Source organism: Phoca vitulina, unplaced genomic scaffold (assembly GCF_004348235.1).
Source record: "Phoca vitulina isolate PV1807 unplaced genomic scaffold, GSC_HSeal_1.0 scaffold4, whole genome shotgun sequence".
NCBI classification, from domain to species: Eukaryota; Metazoa; Chordata; class Mammalia; order Carnivora; family Phocidae; genus Phoca; species Phoca vitulina.
In genome coordinates, this window is record NW_022589707.1 from 46,027,402 (window position 1) to 46,046,819 (window position 19,418).

Genomic DNA, 19,418 nt, shown 5'->3' on the forward strand with positions numbered 1-19,418 from the left:
AGCATACTATATTCAGAGAGGTGTGGTCCTGGTCAGCAAAACACTGTCAGCAGAGCAGAGCCTGACAGGGCTTGGGATCAGCCCTGGACAAGCTGTCCATGAGAGTGGGTGCTATCTTCCACCAACTCGAGGATCAGGATGAGGGGCAGGAGGGATAGAAGACAGCAGTCCTCAATGATAAAGCTGTTCTGGGTAACCACTTGAAGGAAAGGAAGCTGGGTGCTCTGCCTGTTAACCCATGAAAATCTGAGGAGATTAGACTTGACCATCATGCAAGGGTAAGGTTTTGCAACATCTGATTTTCAACGATTTTCTACTGGGCAGGTTAAGTATTTGAGCTTTTTATACAAGATCACAAACATATCATGAAAATTACTTGTGTGGGTGCTAAGTCTTGTGGTTTCTGCTACGTGCTTTTGTGTTAATCTGTTGCTTCAATGGGAGCGTTGCTCAACGTCTCCACTCAGACTCTCAGGCTCCCTAGACGAGCTGCAGTGTGAGCCAGGAGCCTGTCACCTACCCTGGCTGTTGTCAAACCCCACACGTGAATTGCCTTCTATTCTATCCAAGAAGGAAGGAGGAGGAGAAGGAAGAGGGAGAAAGAAGAACAAAAACCAGAAGAATAAGGAAAGCTCAGCTGGGGCCTGAGGAAAAATATTATGGAAACAAGAAATATTTGAAAAGCACCCAGCAGATTTAGGGACGGTAATTCCACTGAGGTATCTAAGAACCTAAAAAAGAAAACTTGCTTCACACTCTCAAAAGGCTAGAAGGAATGTTGTAAAAACCCCATAATAATAAAACAGTCCAAGATTAAAAAAAAAAGATAAGAGGATTTATGAAAGGACATATATGATAAAATACAACACCTCTTCCTAAAAATATTAAAAATATCTTAAGCCTATATTTAACCCAATATAATGATAGAAAGCTTAATGATGGAAAGCTAAAGGCATTCCCATTAAAATAAAAAATAAGACAAAGATGCTACTATCATCACTTTTTTAAAAGTTTTAAATGGTATGCAAAAATTATGGTTATTATAATACACAGAAAAGAGGTAATTATTAAAAAGGAAGAGTAAAAATTCAAAGGTTACATAACTACCTACTCAGCAAACTCTAAAGTACAAAATGAAAAACTTACTGGAGTGTTCAGTGGACTGGCTGGTAAAACAAACAAACAAACAAACAAACAAACAAACAAACAAACAGGCATCTATCCATCCATCCCTCCCTCCAGCCAATGGCACTCTTATACGCCCATCATGATCTGTGGGAAAATTTGGCAAGAGCAAAAAATAATTTTATAAAATATTGAGAAAGAACTTAAGACATGTGTAAAACATATGAAGATAGCTAGCTGCTTTACTGAAGGTCAGTGAAGACATTTTGACCAAATGACAAGATGTGCCACATTCCTGGAGAAGATCATCTCTTATAAAGGTATTTATTCCTCTCACATTCATTAACAAATTTTGGGCAGTTCTCATAAATTCCCAAAAAGATGAGTGGAGCTTGACAAAGTGATTCTAAAGCTCTTATGGAATAAAAAAGGCTAAGGACATCAAAGGACATTTGTAAAAAGAGAATATTCACAATTCACGCTGTTGAGGAACAAAACTTAAGTTATAAGTTATTAGTAAAGCAGTACGGAAACATTTGACACTGTAGATGTATCCATCACCCTCCATTTAGTCTCTACATTCTCACAGGATTTAAAAAAAATTTTTTTATTGTGAGAGAGAGTGGGAGAGAGCCTGTGTGCGAGCCCGAGCAGAGGGGTCCAGCAGACAGAGAGGGAGGGAGAATCTCAAGCACGCTCCACACTCAGCTTGGAGCCCAACATGGGGCTCGATCTCACGACCCTGAGATCATGACCTGAGCCAAAATCAAGATGCTTAACTTACTGAGCCACACAGGTGCCCCTCACAGGATTTTTTTAAATGTTAAGCTGATTCCATAGTTCATCTAGTAAAGGTACAAATAGCTCAGTAAATGTAGAAAAGGAAGAAGGTATTATTCTACTAGATTCCAGAATATACTACAAAGCTAATAAGCAAAGCAGTGTGGTACTGATGCAGGCTGAGATGAACAGAGTTCTAGAACATAAGAGTAACAACTAGAATACCATGTATTTAGACATTTAGTTTATGAGACAGGGAGCATTTGAAATCAGTGGTGAAATATTATATAATAAATGGTGTTTGGAGAATCCTGGGGTGGGGAGAGTAGAAAAGCCACCTTGTAGTATACACAACAATCCAGAGCTAACCGTTCAGAGTATTTTACGTTAATTTAAATAGAATTCAGAATAATATTTTCATAACCATGAAGTATGGAAATGCTTCCTAAAGAAAGCTTTAACACATAAAATCCATGTAAGAAAAATCAGGTATGTTTTGGTAATATAAAAGAGAAGTCATTGTAAACAAAGTTAGGATTGTGATGAACTTTGACAAACAATGGCAACATGTAAAATGGACAAGAACATTATAGATACAGGAATATTATCCGGATATAGAAAGAGTTTCTAGAAATCAAAGAAAATAGCAACAAACCAGTAGGAAATTTGGTAAAGGGTTTATATGAATAAAGGTGTTCTACAAATAGAGAACTTGAATAAAGTACATGTGAGTGAAATATCTCACTCCATACACCAAATTCTTGGAATCATTTCATTTTTTTTTTTCCTGTGGGAGGCTTCTAGTAAAAAAGGCAAAGAGGAATATGAAGAAAATTGTGACAGATGTGGAAAAACACTTCAGTTTGGAATATGCACTTTGCATGCATTTATATACACACAGAAAACTAGAAGGAGATATACCAATGTTTTCAGTAGTTACCTCCAGGCAATGTAATTAAAGCCCAATTTTTCTTCCTTCATATGGCTCTGTATTTTTTAATTCTCTACAATGAACACATAGATCTTATATCATGAGAAAGGATGCTTTCATTCTCTAAAAATACAGAATCACATGAGTATGTATGTACATATACACACATGCATGCACGCACACACACACACCCCCCTCAATAGACAGATACATAACAAGACAGATGAGTATCTAAAGTCTTGGAAAACAATCACAGGCTGCTATATTCATTAAGTGTTCCTTTCCCTATGGCATCAGATGGCCAAGAAGGAAGGCAACAAAGAAAAGTTCTTGGGTTAACTAAAATCAACAGGAGAAGATGAAAGTACTACGTTCTAGTTGCAAAGTGAGTATTATGTAGGAAAAGATGCACGTGTGCAAACGTGAAGGAGAGAAGGCATTTGGCATTTATTCATTGGTTTATTTCAGGCAATCCACGGGCTCGCATCTGATCATCATTAATGGGAACTGCCCTGTGAGATTCGGAGGTCACATTTTGCATGCCAACAGGTTCTTACTGCCCTGGCATTCCAAATGGGAACTGGCTTTGGGTGGTGAGCATGGGTAATGGGGTGGTAACTTCACATCATTGAGCTCGACCTGCCAGGTGTGCTCACCAACCCTGTAACACATTTAGCTTCCCATGTTGCCCAGCTAGGAACATATGCAAGAGAAGGATCTGCTCATTGGGAATTCGGAGTCGTTAGTACACAATGGTGAATATCACAGCATATGAAACTAACACAGAGCAAGCCAGAATTCTTTAAAAATCCAAAGATGCCAGGGTAGTATTTATGTATTGAAGAGAAAGATGTTGCCATTCTCTAGCTAAAGGGTTACCCACTTTTCATGCCATGTTATTTCTCCCTCAGGGTAAGATGCTGATGACTACGCCTTCTCATGATGCAGCAACCTGAGTGACAAGGCCAAGAAGGTTCGGGAGTGTTTGAGGGAAATATCCTATTCCCCCTTAGCAGGAAATAAACCAAAACAATACAAAGGCCCAAAAAACCCTCCTACTCATTTTAGTAGAAAAGAGATTATTCAATCAGAAATCCTGTGGCAAGGTGGGGAAAATGATCCATACTGAACTCCAAAATAAATTCTAGCTTGTACTGAGGTAAATGCTGAAAAGGGGCCTCGGAAAAGAGAGGAACATAAAACTGGTCCCAGCTTTGGGAAGGCTTCCTGAAGTGGAGTCAAAGGAAACAGGTGAAGGGAAAGACTGATGGATTTATTTTTTACTGTTTAAAGATTTATCTGAGAGAGAGAGAGAGAGAGAGAAAGAACGCAAGCAGGGGGAGGGGCAGAGGGAGAGAATGTCAGACTCTCCGCTCCGCACAGAGCTCCATCCCAGAACCCTGAGAGCCGAAACCAGGAGGTGGACGCTTAACCGACTGAGCCACCCAGGCGCCCCAAGACTGGTGAATTTAAAACAGTATAAAATGTAGAACTTCTGTACATCCATCCATACTGCATGAATATTAGTAAGTTCAAGGAGCAAAACCATATAATCATCTCAACAGACACTGAAAAGGAATTTAATAGAAACTTCCTTGACAAGATAGAGCCAACGTAAGACCTAGAGAAAAGCCGATAAATAGAATATTAAAAAAGACAAAATATTACCTGCATGCTATGTGATAGCAACCCACTAACAGAAACTGCCAGAGAGGCTGGTTATAAACAGAGTGGGTTATAAAATTAAAAATCAACAGCTCTCTATATACAAACAATATACCATCAGAAAACCTTATGAAAGAAATATTCCTTCTATAAAAACTTTATATAATAAAGATTAAATTCTCCCAAATATAAGCCATCAGCACAATTTCAATCAAAATTAAAGTGGAATATATTTAGAATTTGAAAAAATGATTCTGATATTTTTCTAGATGTGTAGGCATGTGAGAACAAAGAAAAACTAGACAAGAACAGTGAGATACTTGATATAAAAATGTGTAACAAAACCTTAATAATTTATACAGTACAAGGCTGGGATCAGTAGTACAGAGACTTACTAAGAAAAGAAAATAGAGGATCTAGAAACAGACCCAATATGACATATAATAGATGTATTACTCTAAATCAGTAAGGAAGGAATACATGGTTTTAAGATAAAAAGATACCGTTTTGGAAAAAAAAATAACTTGAAACCTCTCAGCTCACTCTCTACCATGTATGATAATATATTCCAGATGTAGTCAAGTTTTAAACACAAAACATAAAGATACTGGAATGATGGATTCTGTTGCTATTCCAAAATCCATTTCTAATTTTATTCATAAAGGCCATGTGACAAGATAAAAAATTCACTTCCTTCGACTCCCTGGTAGGTGGAGGTGGCAGGTGAATCACACGGCCTCCAAGACGTCAGCTTAGGGTCTTGGGGGAAGCCTTGGTTTCCTACCCAGAGCGCCCCGAGGTTGCCTGCCCCCTCCTTTCTGTGAATGCACACCCCACCGCCCTCGTGTGGTGCTCACGAGGCAGGAGGCACCAGGAAGAGTGCCGGTAGGAGGGAAAGACAAGAAAGCATGGGTCTTTCAGTTTTTTCGATATTTTCTTATTTACTGCCCAGTTGAGTTCTAAATGCTTCTAGCTACTGAGTTTTATCATCTTGGAGAGAAAAACTATGCTATGAATTCATAAGCACCTCCAAATCTAAAAAGAAAACACTTCTTCAAGTTATAAACAAATATGTCCTGTATGTACATTTAAAAGACAAATGATATTAGGAAAAATAGATGCAACACATATGCAAGACAAACTGCTTGGTATACAGAGAACTCTGATAAAAAAAAAATCACGTGCAAGTCAGTGGAAAAGCAGGTCTTTTGGAGCTGAGCCTCCCAAGTTCCTCAGCGTTCTGCCTGGGGTCCTACACTCGCAAGCCCACCCTGATTCAACAAGAGAGGACTGAGACCCTACCTGTGAGTAAGAAGCACGGCAAAGAACTGGCAGGTGTATTTTAAGCTGCAACTATTGGACCCAGCAATACCCCTTCTAGGAATTTATCCCACGGAAGCAAGCGAAGGTGTGTATAAAAGACATATATAAAGGGCACTTACTTCAGCCTTTTTTTTTTTTCCCCCAGAGAGACAGAGTGTGTGAGAATGAGCAGGTGGGGAGGGGCAGAGGGAGAGAGAGAGAATCTCAAGCAGGCTCCACACCCAGCACGGGGCCCACATGGGGCTTAACCTCACAGCTCTGAGGTCATGACCTGAGCTGGAATCAAGAGTTGATGCTTAACCGATTAAGCCACCCAGGCAGCCTTGCATTATTTTAAACAATGGTTCTCAAAATTTCAGCGTGCCTCAGCATTACCTGGAGAGCTTATTACAACATACATTGTGCATCCTGTGCAGTGTTTCTGATTCCAGAGGTCTGGCCTGGGACTGGGGGAGAACCCATATTTTTAAAACGTTTCTAGGTGATGCTGATTCTGTTGCTCTGAGGAACAGACCTCGATAGTCAGTGATTTATAACATTACCATCGCATATTCTATTATTGTTCTTGTTTTTCCATTTCATAAAGAAAATGTGATCCAAATGTACCGCCACGGAACAGGGAGAAATCTCTGGCTTTGTTGCGTACGGCCTGGCAAAAATATTCTTAGTAACATTTTGATGGGGACAAAACTCTTTGGGCCACTGAACCGTAAATCCTGATCTAACATCAGCCCAGAATTGCTCAGTAAGATTAATGTGGAATTTAACAGAGTAGGGCGGACGAGCAGCTTACAAACACTCCACACCTCCAAGGAGAGGTATATTCCCGGCTAATGCACTGCCCCCATCCCCCTTCCCTGGGGGTTCAGGTTCTTTTGCTGCCTGGGCCCTGTTACCAGCTTGACGGACCAGGGATACGAGAAGTAGCAGCCAAGTGGAAACTTGTCTAGGTTACTAACCATTTCTACACCAGAAGCCGGATTTTGCCTTAAATTGAGCTTCCTGCCATGAGTCTGGAGGCATTTCTTACAGTACTTGCTCTTCACTGCAGCTAGTATTTGGTTACATTATATCTCTAGGAGCCACAATGAAGCAGAGTCATCTGCAGGGAAAAACTCCCGGGGGAGCCTCAGGGCATCTGGTTAATACACCTAAATTGCTTGCCTTGAAGTTCTGACATAATTCAGTTCTGTAATTCAAACCTCGCCAACCCTCCCTTCGTGATTTTCAGCCCCCTACCTCATCCTAATTTACTTCCCTGCCTGATCCACCTCCTTCTCCCAAAAGGAAGTCTGTGTTCCAGTCGTCCAGAGCCACCTTGGGTTTCTCTGAAGGTGTCCTGTCCAGTCCAACCTTCCTCTTACATAAATGCTATTTCCTCTCCCTGAAGGCTCCTCCCCACTCACTGCTCCTCCATGGATTCCAACCCATGCCCGACCCACGGCACAGCGCTTCCTCTAGCAGAGCCCAGTGCAGCGAAGGATGCTGCTCTCATCTGTAACCCATGGCACTACCCACATCAGTCCTGTACTATCATTACTTGTGATGATAGTCCTTCTCTCCTGGAGCAGTGTCAGCCCCTCCAGGACAGAGACCACGTCCAGTTCAATCGAGCACCGCACTGTCTGCTCAGCGCCATGTTCTATAGATGCTCAGCATCACGGGCAACTTCAGGAAGGTTTACTCCAGACGTGGGCACACGTAAAAATGCAAATGTCCTTTCAAAACGAATGGCTGCAATTCAAACTCATAGTATGAATCCTGACAGAACCGTGTCATAGTTCCAAGAGCAGGTTTTAAATATTATGCAAGTAAACAAGGGTTACTTACTTTGAGCTGTAGCTGAACCCTGGCCAGAAAGAATTTCCAACAATTTTCTCTGGAGTCCGCCATGCCTAGACCACGAACTTCATTACGAATTCCAGAAATTATGTTGTCTACATCTTCATCACTGAACAGGTCCGGGATTTCTCCTGCCCTCAAAGGAATGAGAAGAATTACTGAAAGACAGTCACAATTTAAATTTTAGATAGGACTTTTTAGTGCTTGCAATGCTCTATCATACAAAGTTCAGTTTAAAGGATGAGAGTTTGAAATCAGAAATGTCTTTTTTTTTTTTTTTGCATTTACAAGACACGCCACACACTGAGGACAAGCTCTGATAGACACACCCACTAAGCTCGTATGTGTAGGAATAACATTTACTTCACTGAAGGCTTCTCCAAGGCACCTCACATCCGTAAGCAGACTAAGAAAGTGATACACCTTAAATTAGTTAGGTTTATAGGTTTCTCCCCAAAGACTGCCCCAGCAAACATCTCAAAGACAAATTATCTCTCTTTAAAGTTCACTGCAACTACAGATAATTTGTCACTGGGGAAGATCTTTCAAGGAATGTGTTGGTTTAATCACCTGATGCCAGCAAGTCATTAATCAGCATGAGAAAGCTCTCATCTAGAACCTGGGCATCTGTCAGCAGGAACACAGTGGGCATGTTCTTGGCTCCAGTTCTGATGTACAAATTGGCAAGATCTACCTGTAAGGAAAGGAGGCCATCATTCATGCGCTGTTAAAATGCTGATGTGACGTGGGGAGTATGTGTGTGAGGGCTGGGAAGAACTCACTAACTATAATTTGAGAGCTTTCCCCATTCACACCTTCTTCCCTCTCAGTGATCCCGCGTGGGGGCAAACAGCATGACATCACCTCCTTTCCTGGCATTTAATGATGAGCGCCATGTTCCTGGCTTAATGGACCATAGGGATGACAACCGGCGGCTGGTGGACAACTCCCTCCGAATAGACTGAAAACGCATTTGGTGACGCCCTTGCCAAGCAACGCAGTAAAAGGAAGATTCCGCTCATTTCAACAACTATTTCATTGAAAACAGTTTTTGTTTGGTTATTTATTTAGCTTTGTTTAATAATATTGAAAGCATGGGATTTGTTTTCTTTTTTGGGTTGAAAATGGCCGCATTACACCCACATTTCACTTGCCACAAACTCTGAATATTATTTTTAAGTACTGTTGTGATGAAAAAGCCAACTTTTAAAAGCACACGGGGGTTTCTTGAATGTATTCTCACCACATTTTATTTTCATGATTCATCCAAAGTGGACCTGTAAAGGCAGTATCTTTTTCTTCCCCTCCAACGTACAGGAGTACTAACGGTGTTGAACAGCAGGTGTAGTCAGTACAAAGGAAAAGCCACGTTTGTTGTAAGCAAGCATGTAAACTATTTTTCAAAAGATTTATTCATTCAAGAGAGAGAGAGAGCGCACACAGGGAGGTGGGGCAGAGGGAGAAGGAGAGAGAAACCCAAGCAGACTCCACGCTGAGCACAGAGCCCAATGTGGGGCTCGATCCCACAACCCTGAGATCATAGCCTGAGCTGAAACCAAGAGTCAGACGCCCAACTGACTGCACCACCTAGGTGCCCCCTGTTGTAAGCAAGTATTTAATAAAATATTTTGAGTTGGGTCTATAGGCTTATAGGTTTATATACCTATAAACACTTAACAAATTTTATGATTACTAAATTTACCATGAAGGAGAAACAGACAAATATAACGAAATCCCCAAAAAGTCTTCCCCCTCTTGGTTGGGGAAGCCTTGGCCAAATCTGGGAGTCAGAGCTGATGTGGGCACGCTACCAGCTCAGGCTTTATCCGCCAGGCGGGAGGGGAGACGGGCTGCCTCCCACTCTTACTCACCCGAAGTTCTTGGATTCCAAAGCCTTCAGTCAGAGTGATCTGGAAGACCTCAAGGCTGCAGATGTAAGCTGCCAGCCGGGACAGGCTCTGCTTGCCGCTGCCGCCCACGCCAATCAAGAGTGCGTGACGCTGAGGGGTCCGAAGGATTCGGCTGATGCGACACCTGCTCAGGGACAGCACACCATGGCAGAAGACTGCGGGGCCTAGGAACTGTGTCTGCTTCATTTCTTAGAAAAGTGTCTAGACACAAAATCTGAATTTTTATTTTACACCTTTAGCCTTTGCTCATCTGCTTCCCCATCAAAAAAAGAGGCCCCTCACACTGGATGCCCAACCAAGTGTCCCTGTGGAGATCACATCCGGGACTCTCACTGCTTCCTTACTATCCATATACAAGGCCTTTCTGCAAGGCTTCAAGTTTTTTTGACTAGCAAGAAAGACCCCAATTTTACACCAGCAGCCATGTGCAGCAAACATCAAAGGGAGAATGTCTTCATGCCAGAAACTTGTGCTGTAGAATTATTTTGGAAAGACTGGATTTGTTTAGGCCAACAAACATCTCAATGTGATTTACTTCATGCAGATTCAACACTTGCCTCTAGGATTCTTACTTCCTTTGCAACAAAGCTTTGTCTGTCCTCGAGCACTCTAGAAAATTTATGAAACTTTTCAGGAGATTTACTGAAACCTTCAGAATCCAGCAAGGCCAACTAATTTCCTTATCCCTTGTTCTATATTGTGGAAGAGATTCGGAATGATTGAGCTACTGATATTATTGCTACATTTTACAGTTCAGAGTAAGTTGGCCTTATCATCTTGGATGAAGAAATAGGTCATAATTATGTTATAAATACTGAGAAAAGAAAGAAACTGAAATATAAGGATACGGATACCCAAATGCAACAAATGAGACACCATCATGTTAGTTCTAGGTTGCTTTTCTCAAATGAATGTAAGCTTCCGGCCTTGACTGATGCACCTAGATGATTTTTTACCAAAGCACTTCGTGGAAAAGCAAGGCTGGGGTCACTTATACCAGGACAAGCACATCTCAGCTGCAAACCATCAATAACTAAAGAGATGGGTCATCGTGAGCGGCTCAGGCAGGTCCATGAGGTTGACTTCACATGACCATACAACAAAACCACCTTGGGAAAGCCATGAAATTACTCTGAGGCAAATGAAACCCCAAGTTACAAAGCTGAGTTTTCCTTTTGTTTAAATGTATGCTTTGAGGTTTGGACCTCACCAGATTCTCGAAGCAATAAAGTTCCTTCCTAGGAGGCCTTGAGGATGCGTTCTGAGATCATCTCTAACCCTGAGTAAATCAGCTGTGAGCTCACAATCCCGGATCAAAGCAACAGCTTTCCTCTTGAAAGCCACCGAGAAGCCCCCGATGAAGGATTGAGGAGAAGACTCTCGCCCTTGGTGGCAATGGGCCATCTCTCTCACCTGCCCCATGATTCCCGTTCACAGTCAGTGTCCTAAGCCAAGCAGGAACAGCGACACTAACACTTCAATTAGCAGCGCAGTCATAGACTTTACCTACCACCAGTGTGTGCCATCAGAGGATGGAAGCTGCAAAGGGAGCTATGAATCAATCAATACTTCACATGCTTATAATAACTCATGATGGGGAGGTCTCCCAAGTTTTTCTTTGCCGCTCGTGAAAACTGAAACCTGCCTTTTTGGGGTGTCTCTTTGAATTTCCTTCTTCCCATACTTCCTTCTTTCTTGACTCATTTTTAACCATGATTTCCTTATTTTAATCTTTGCCCAAACATCCCTTGTTGGAAAGGCCAGCGTTACTTACTGAATGGCAAACCCCCAATTCATATATGAAAGTCCTAACCCCTAGTACCTCTGAATAAAAGCTTCTCTGGAAATAGGGTCGCTGAGGAAGTAACTGGTTAAGACAAGACAGTATCATTCTGCAGTAACGCGGGCCCCTTATCCATGATAACCGGGGTCCTTCTAAAACGGAGGAATTTGGACGCAGGCACACACAGCGGGAGAAGGCCATGTGAGGGCTGGGTAAGCCGCCACAAGCCAAGGAACGACCAGAAGCTTGCAGAGAATTCTGGAACAGATCCTTCCCAGCATCTGCAGAGGGAGCATGGCTCTCTGTCACGTCTCTTTCAGATTTCTTGCCTCCACTGTGCGACCATAAGTACCTGTTTTTCTAAACCACCCATATGCGGTATTTCGGTACAACGCTAGCAAACTAACAGAGCCAGTGACAAATCATGGTGATGAGGGGAGCAGTGCCGGACGTGACGGTGCGTCCAACTGCCCACACGGCGGCAGCAAGGGCCAGCTGCTTGGACCCTTCCACAAATGACGTCATTCCCATGCTAAAATCTGTTGAAAAACTTCTCACTGCACTTAGAGTAAAACGGAAACTCCTTCCTCCGGTTATAGGGAAATACCCTGGGTCAGTAAGACCCGTTCGGGCATCTCCATACTTGTCGAATATTGCTCTCTCCACTTTTTCTCCATTCTGCAGCCATGATGACCCCTTTTCTGTTTTTGAACATTCAGCCTTGGGGCCCCATGAAATATGCCCCTGCCTAGAATATTCTTCCTCCAGGTCTTTCCAGGCTTCGCTCCTGCTTACCATTTGATCTTACCTTAAATGGCACCTCCTCATAGAGATACCCAGGCCTTTTATGGGAATGCACATATTTATTTCTCGGAATCGATCTATTTCTCAGCATGACACGTCACTTCCTGCCATCTTGCTTGCTTATGTCTTTATAAAAGTTCATCAGCATCACTAAAATGTAAGCTCAACTAGAATAAGGACTAGACTATCTTGTTTGCTGCTGTATCCTCAGTACCTAGAACAATGTCTGACAGCAAGGGAGCGATGGATGGTTGCATTATCTGTGCACTGCACAAGGCACCCAGTCTAGGAGGTGAGCCAGAGCCTTGTCAGCCAAGCTCTACATCAGGACAGCAGCATCTGTCTAATTATCTGCCAAGAAAACATGCCCCCTTCCCTTACTAATTTGTACCAGAAGTAAATCGGCTGCCACTGTTCCCGTTTAGCACTCAGTAGGCACTCAGTAAACATGTTTCATCAATGACCAGCAATTTCCATTCATCTTGTTTCTGTCAGTTAGGAACCTTACGGCTTTGAATGAGTCCCATGCCTTTCTCTTTCTCAATCTTCTTACCTATCAGGGCTACAGTGAAATAAAATGAAATTATGGCTGTGACGATGCTTCAGAAAGTAGTGTACTGGCCTCAGACATGATTAAGATTAGGATGTAACTTAGCGAGACCCTTGCAGTTTTATACTGTATGGCAAACAAGAGACAGGAGCTGCTAGCTTGGAGTACTGAGTATGCTGCACAGAAGCACGATGACTGTGGAGACCTCGCCATTTTTACTCTGAGAGAAAGCATCGTGACTTGTCAACTCACACATGCTGCATGGCGTCTTCAAATAAGACCAGGTGCATGGCAGCATTCAGTTCATTGTAGTTGGCTAAGGCTTCCGTAAGGATGGTCTTCAGCACCTCCCAGTCCCTCACCGGCAGGTAGCACGGATCTTGGCTGCCGTGAGCAAAGTGGCAATAGATGAGGGGCTGTTGAAACAGCACGTGACTGTCTACACCCTGCAGGAGGAGGGAGAGAACAATCTGCTCACGTCAGCCATCCAGAATGAGCCATCTGGAAGCACAGTGGCCCACCAAAGGCAGAACCTGCAGGTCAGTCTGTGAGTCACTGGGCAGAATGTTCCCCAGGACAGACCCGAGTATATTCTGGAATCATGGCTGTTCCAGCAAGGTAAGCATGTGCCCAATTTGTTCACATCCTTAGCTGACTCTGCCCCAACACTGATTAGTGCCAGAGCAAAGAGTGACCTTGGACATCCCACACACTTACTTCAAAATATTTACAGGCAGTTTCCAGCATTTTTTTCTGAAACAAATCACAATCCTTTGGGTCTACCAGTTTGTCTCCATAAACACGAGAAGACTCGTGAAGCCACAGGCGGATTAAATCATTTGGACATTTTAAACATTCAGGAGAAGCAAATAAAATGCCCTACAAGGCAAGAACGGGAACAATTAAAAATTCGGAAACTGGTGACATTCTACAATAGTATTTTCCTTTAACATTTTAACTGTATACTAAATTCAGCAATTTATTAAGTTAGAAGAATTACTATAAGTAGAATTATTATAATAGTAGTTTTACTCTCTGAGAAGTAACATCTTAAAAACCTGACTATCATTATACCCAGTTTCAGAATATAGGTTAAGACTGTATTTCACAAGCCAGCCCAGGAAATAAATAGCTCATCTGAGGACTTGTGTTTATCATGTCTCCCAACAGATGAAGTTTCCCAAAGGACAAAGAGCTAACATGAATGTCACAGGATCAACATTTCTTTTTATCCTAAAATCCTTTGATATCTGTTAATCTAACCCTTCCATTTAGCAGATGAGGAATATGAGACCAAAAGTAAATTGTCTGAAATCACACTTTGTGGGTAGATCTGGAACTAGCCCCAAAACATTTTGACTACCCCCCCTCCCTTCAATACTACCCTTCAGTATCTTGGATTCATAGACCCACTCCTTCGGGAAAGAGTCAGCTGGCTCTGGACTTCGAAGAGACAGAGAGTTGGAGGCAAGTAGTTACAAAGCCTCAACAACTGTTTGGTGGCATGAGGTGTAGCTGACAGACTGGACACAGGGTGAGCAAGCCTCTCATCCCGTGTCACCTATGGCTTTCCTTCCTGTTTTTCCCTAAGATTAAAAATCAGCTTTGGTGCCCCCGGGTGGCTCAGTCGGTTAAGCGTCCGACTCTTGATTTCGGCTCAGGTCATGATCTCAGGGCCACGAGATCGAGACCCGTGTCCGCCTCTGTGCTCAGTATGCCACCTACTTGAGATTTTCTCTCACCCTCTCCCTCTGCCCCTCCCCTGCCTCCTCTCTCATGCTCTCTAATAAATAATTTTTTAAAAAATCAGCTTTTAAACAACACTGTATTGAGCAAAGTCATTCCAGCAGGTGCTAAAAATACAGCGATGAGAACGAGTGGAAGCTCGGTCTCAGGAATCTGTTGTCTGACACAGTGTTATGGTTGTAAGGCATTTGCAGAGTGATTTAGAAAAGAGGGTTATAAAAATATAAAGAAGCAAAAATCACCAAAGATAAAGAAGTCTCCTGAAATTCTCCACTACCCCTCTCACAAAAGAACTTCAGGCCATAAATAACCCTCTAACTGCTTTTTCTGTGGAGGGTAGATCACACCAGTTGATTTTTTTTTTTTTTAATTCCGGTTTCAATTCCCTCTTTGGAATTTCCTTACAAACCAAATACAGAAACACTGTCCTTTTACCAGGTAAGCCAATAAGTGTCAAGGTCACGTAAAAATAATCCAATGGTGTAAGAAATTGTGATGTTTCTCTTGATGTATGTTTAAAAATCATATCGTATAAATAAGAATAAATAACAAATGATCCTCCTCACTTGGCCCAAAATGAGGCACTCAGATATTTATATGGAATACACAGAACAGGGAGTCAGACTTCTACCCTTGCTTCTGCAGCTAAGTCTCTGCACTTGAGAGAATCCACGAGTTCCATCGGTAAAATGAGAATAAACCTGCCATATAGACTTTACAGAGAAGTTTATGGTGTAACACCCAAGAATACATACAACAGTACACAGCATCACCTTGAACTAAGTTCCGTAACTGAACACCATTAATCTTTTTTTTTTTTTTTTTTTAAAGATTTTATTTATTTATTTATTTGAGAGAGAGAGAGAGAAACAGCATGAGAGGGGACAGGGTCAGAGGGAGAAGCAGGCTCCCTGCTGAGCCGGGAGCCCGATGCGGGACTCGATCCCAGGACTCCGGGATCATGATCTGAGCCGAAGGCAGTCGCTTAACCAACTGAGCCACCCAGGCGCCCGAACACCATTAATCTTACCAAAATCATTCCTCCACCCAAGATGCATAACCCAGAGCCACCAAGGTACCTGGAAGACGTTTGATAAGTCTCTCAGATTAAAGACGTAGTGGAATTTAACAGCTGTGGGTAAAAAGTTATGTGTCATCATCTGATGGAACGTGATTGTTGCCTGTACCAAAGAGGGGCCGCTCCTGAGAAGTGATGGACCAAAGGCTTGCTGCTGAAAGTGGAAGTTAAGAATTTGGCTATAGATGGTTTGCAGCGTATCCAAGGATGGAAAGTTGAATGCAAACACAGTGAAATGTCTCTGAAAAACAAAACAAAAGAAATGTAAGAGTTACATATAATAGGGATTATAATGGAACCATTAGATTGCAAAAAAAGGCTTTTTTTTTTTTTAACCCTTCCTGTATTCCGTGCCCCCTGCCATGTCACTGTGGTACCTTTCTCTCTGACTCTGCGCCTGGCTATAGGACTCGATTGAGCTAACAGAGTGAGGCGGAAATGACACTGTGCCAGTCACTGTCAGAAGCCTGCGTGTTTCCACTTGCTCTCTTAAGGCCCTACCTTTGCCATGAACTGTACAAGCCTATTAACGGATGAAAGACACATGAAACCGAGCCACCCTGTCCCTATCACTTTAGTCAAAGCCACCATAGATTCGCTGATAGAGTCACCCAGCCGACCCCCAGCTGATTCCAGATAAGGGTTTAACCAACACTTACTGTTGTATACTGTTGTTTTTTGTGTGTTATAGTTGGTGGGGGTTATTGTTATTACAAGCTTATATGTACACACAAAACATGCACATTAATATTTTTATCAGCTTTATTCATAATTCCAAGATGTGGAAATAACCAAGGCATCCTTCAATAGGTGAATGGATAAACAAACTGGTACACCAATACAATGAATATTACATAGTGGTTAAAAAAAAAAAAAAAAGAGCTATCAAGCCATGAAAAGACACGGCAAAACCTTAAATGTGTATTTAAGCTAAGTCCAAGAAGCCAATCTGAAAAGGCCACATACTGTGGGATTTCAAATGTGTGACATTCTGGAAAAGGTGAAACTATGGAGACAATAAAAGGATCAGCTGGTTGACAGGGATTCAGGAGTGGGGGGATGGATGATTAGGTGGAGCACAGGAGATTTTTAGTACAGTGAAATTATTCTGTATGGTATTTTCATGGTGGATACCTGGCATTATGTATTTGCCAAAATCCACAGAAGACACAACACAAAGAATGAGCTCTAATGTAAACTTTGGACTTTGGCTAATAATAATGAATTTATATTGGTTCATCAACTGTAATAAATGCAGGACACTAATGCAATATGCTCATAATAGGGTAAAGTGAGGTGGGAGGAGGGTGAGAAGGTATTAAGGGAACTCTTTGCAGTCCTTTCAACTAAAACTGTTGAAACAGTTTGTAAACCTGTACCTGCTCTTAAAAAAATAATTAAAAAAAAAAAAAGCTTCCAACAAAAGTCCAGTAGGAGCCCTAGTTTGTACGGAAAGCTTCAAGAATCACAATCTACAATGTTTGAGGTTTTACTCAGGGCCTATCTGGGCGACAGCAGGACTCCACATCCTACCTGTAGTCGAGGATTGATCGTGGAACTGCCCACCATCAGATTCATGCAGGCAATGTACTGACAGCTGTGGATTTCCTTAAGCATCACCTTCTGTCTATCATACCTGAAAACCAGGAAACAGAGCCTTAAGTCCAAAACCTGAAGATGACAACACATCAAAATCCCCCAGTTTATGAAGGACTTCCTCACAAACTGTCTCCCTTGATTTTTATAATCTCTCTGTGATGCTGGGCGTGTTAGCCTCAACTCAGAGACACGAAAACTAAAGCTTAGAAAACGGAAGGCTACATAGCTCTTCTGATGCCTGAATCAACATAAGGAACTGAGTCAATACCTACTGTTCCTGCTTACTGATTCCCACGTGACTATTTCTGGTGAGCAATATCCACAGCAAGGCTGGGGGCTCTCCCTCTAGTTAACGGCAGGGACGGACACACTGCAAGGCCCAGACATTACCCAACAGCTACATCCCACAGAATAAGGTTAGGTGTCTAAGTAATTTAGTGCGAGTTAACGTATCTGAGAGTTTAATGCTTCAACTAGACAGTAATATATCTAAGACACTTTTCAATCCAATTCTTCCAAAGATACAAAGGGAACCTACAGCATTTATGATGATGAAAGGGGGATGTAAAACGAAACCTAAAAGTCATCCCAGAAAATGCTCCTCCTCCTCAGAAGAAATTGGGGTAATTTCATTCTTCGGCATTCATCCATAATAACAATAATTAGATTTCAGTAGAGAAGAAGACACAGAGAATCGCTTACCAGTGTCCGTAATCAATGTGCTGCCGAATCAGAGTGTGGGGCTGCACTGTGCCATAGGGGTCCACTTCGGGCATATTCATGTCGTCGATGAAATAAACTAATTTTTTATTTCCTCCTGGACCATAGATACGACCAGCCTTTTTCTCTAGAGGTTTCTCAAGAATTCCTGAAACAAATGCATCGTTTTGCCCACCGATCAGATAAAATGTCACTTTCTGTCCTTCGTCTTTTTTTTTTCCTCATTTTTCCTCATCTTCTGTCCATTTCATCCACTCCTAAGTCTTCAAGTATTAACTCTGTGCAGTTCAGTATCAGCGATGACCCTCTGGTCACCTCCTCTGTGTCATGCTTTCCTGCCCAGCCTTCCTCCTATTGGCAGCTCACCTTGTCTCTCCTTTCCTGGAGAGTCAACATCTGACACACGACATCACACTGGCCAGCAATCGAGGCCACACTGCGGCTGGTCTGAACGGTTTGCTGCCTGAACACACTCTAACCCATGGCCTGCTCCCTCTGTCCTTCCCTATCACCCCTGCAGAAGAGGTACCTACGCACAACAGAGAGAGTCCCCATACCTCTCTTCTTGGGTCACCCAAGGGCACAGGTATAAGGGAAGGCTGTACACAGACTCTATCGTGTGCACACATTAACCTACATTTCCTCATGTGCCTCAGTGACTGTGCTGGGAGTAGGAAATCCTGAACCGAGTGTGTATAAGACATAGTGTCTAATAATTGCTGGCCCTCCGAAGAGACTATGAGTAGCTTGAGGACAAGGAACTGCATCGTGTTCATGACTGTATTCCCGATGACAACCACAATAAGCCATTTGTTAAATGAATGAAAGAACAAAGAAGTATATCAGGAATAAATTAACAAAGCCCTCTTCCAAGCAGTGGCTTGGCACTTCCAAATGCGTGCTTCCTACCAGCCACTGGTGCCTGGATGTTTGGCCCACACCAAACAAGCCTCTTGCCCACTCACAACCCATCTCTTCCTTTTTCCCTTCTGTGCTCCTCTTTGTGCGATTAACACTCTCTTAGCCAGGTGCCAAGCTTTAGTATCATCTTTCTCTCCTGGTCCCAGATCTGCCTGACTACAGCCTGTAAATGGTACCTCATGTCTCTTCCCTTTCACCACTCTTTCTACCATTTTAGTCAGAGCAACGTTACATTCAGCTGGTACACTACCCAGGGGGACTGGTCTCCCCACCTCAGACATCTCCTCCCAAAGGACAGCCTGCATCCTTGCTCCCCATAAATGGCTCGCCATTTCCTACCAAAGGAAATACATTCTCTTCAGCTTGCATCTTAGCTCTTTCTACAGTTATAGTGACCATTCCACATTGCCTGGGGCTGTCCTGGTTTGTTTGTTTATTTGTTTTCTGAGAGAGAGAGAGAGCACACATGTGAGTTGGAACGGTGGTGGGGGGCAGTGGGAAGGCAGAGGGGAGGGGAGAATCTCCAACAGGCTCCACACCCAGTGCAGCGCCCAACTAGGGCCTCAATCTCATGACAACAAGATCATGACCTGAGCCAAAACCAAGAGTCAGCTCGGTCAGCCACTGAGCCACCCAGACCC

General features: G+C 42.7%; 1 protein-coding gene across 1 annotated transcript in view; it reads right to left on the reverse strand.

Moving 5' to 3' along the window:
• The window catches only part of DNAH11 (dynein axonemal heavy chain 11), a 320,378-nt gene that overhangs the window by 121,343 nt on the left and 179,617 nt on the right, over positions 1 to 19,418 (reverse strand). The window contains exons 46-53 of the mRNA XM_032401311.1: positions 17,839 to 18,004; positions 17,071 to 17,173; positions 15,539 to 15,778; positions 13,409 to 13,592; positions 12,966 to 13,152; positions 9,538 to 9,700; positions 8,237 to 8,360; positions 7,655 to 7,797 (exon numbers count right to left, since the gene is read on the reverse strand). Of these exons, the coding sequence (XP_032257202.1) occupies positions 7,655 to 7,797; positions 8,237 to 8,360; positions 9,538 to 9,700; positions 12,966 to 13,152; positions 13,409 to 13,592; positions 15,539 to 15,778; positions 17,071 to 17,173; positions 17,839 to 18,004 (1,310 nt within the window). The remainder of the gene's footprint in view (positions 1 to 7,654; positions 7,798 to 8,236; positions 8,361 to 9,537; positions 9,701 to 12,965; positions 13,153 to 13,408; positions 13,593 to 15,538; positions 15,779 to 17,070; positions 17,174 to 17,838; positions 18,005 to 19,418) is intronic.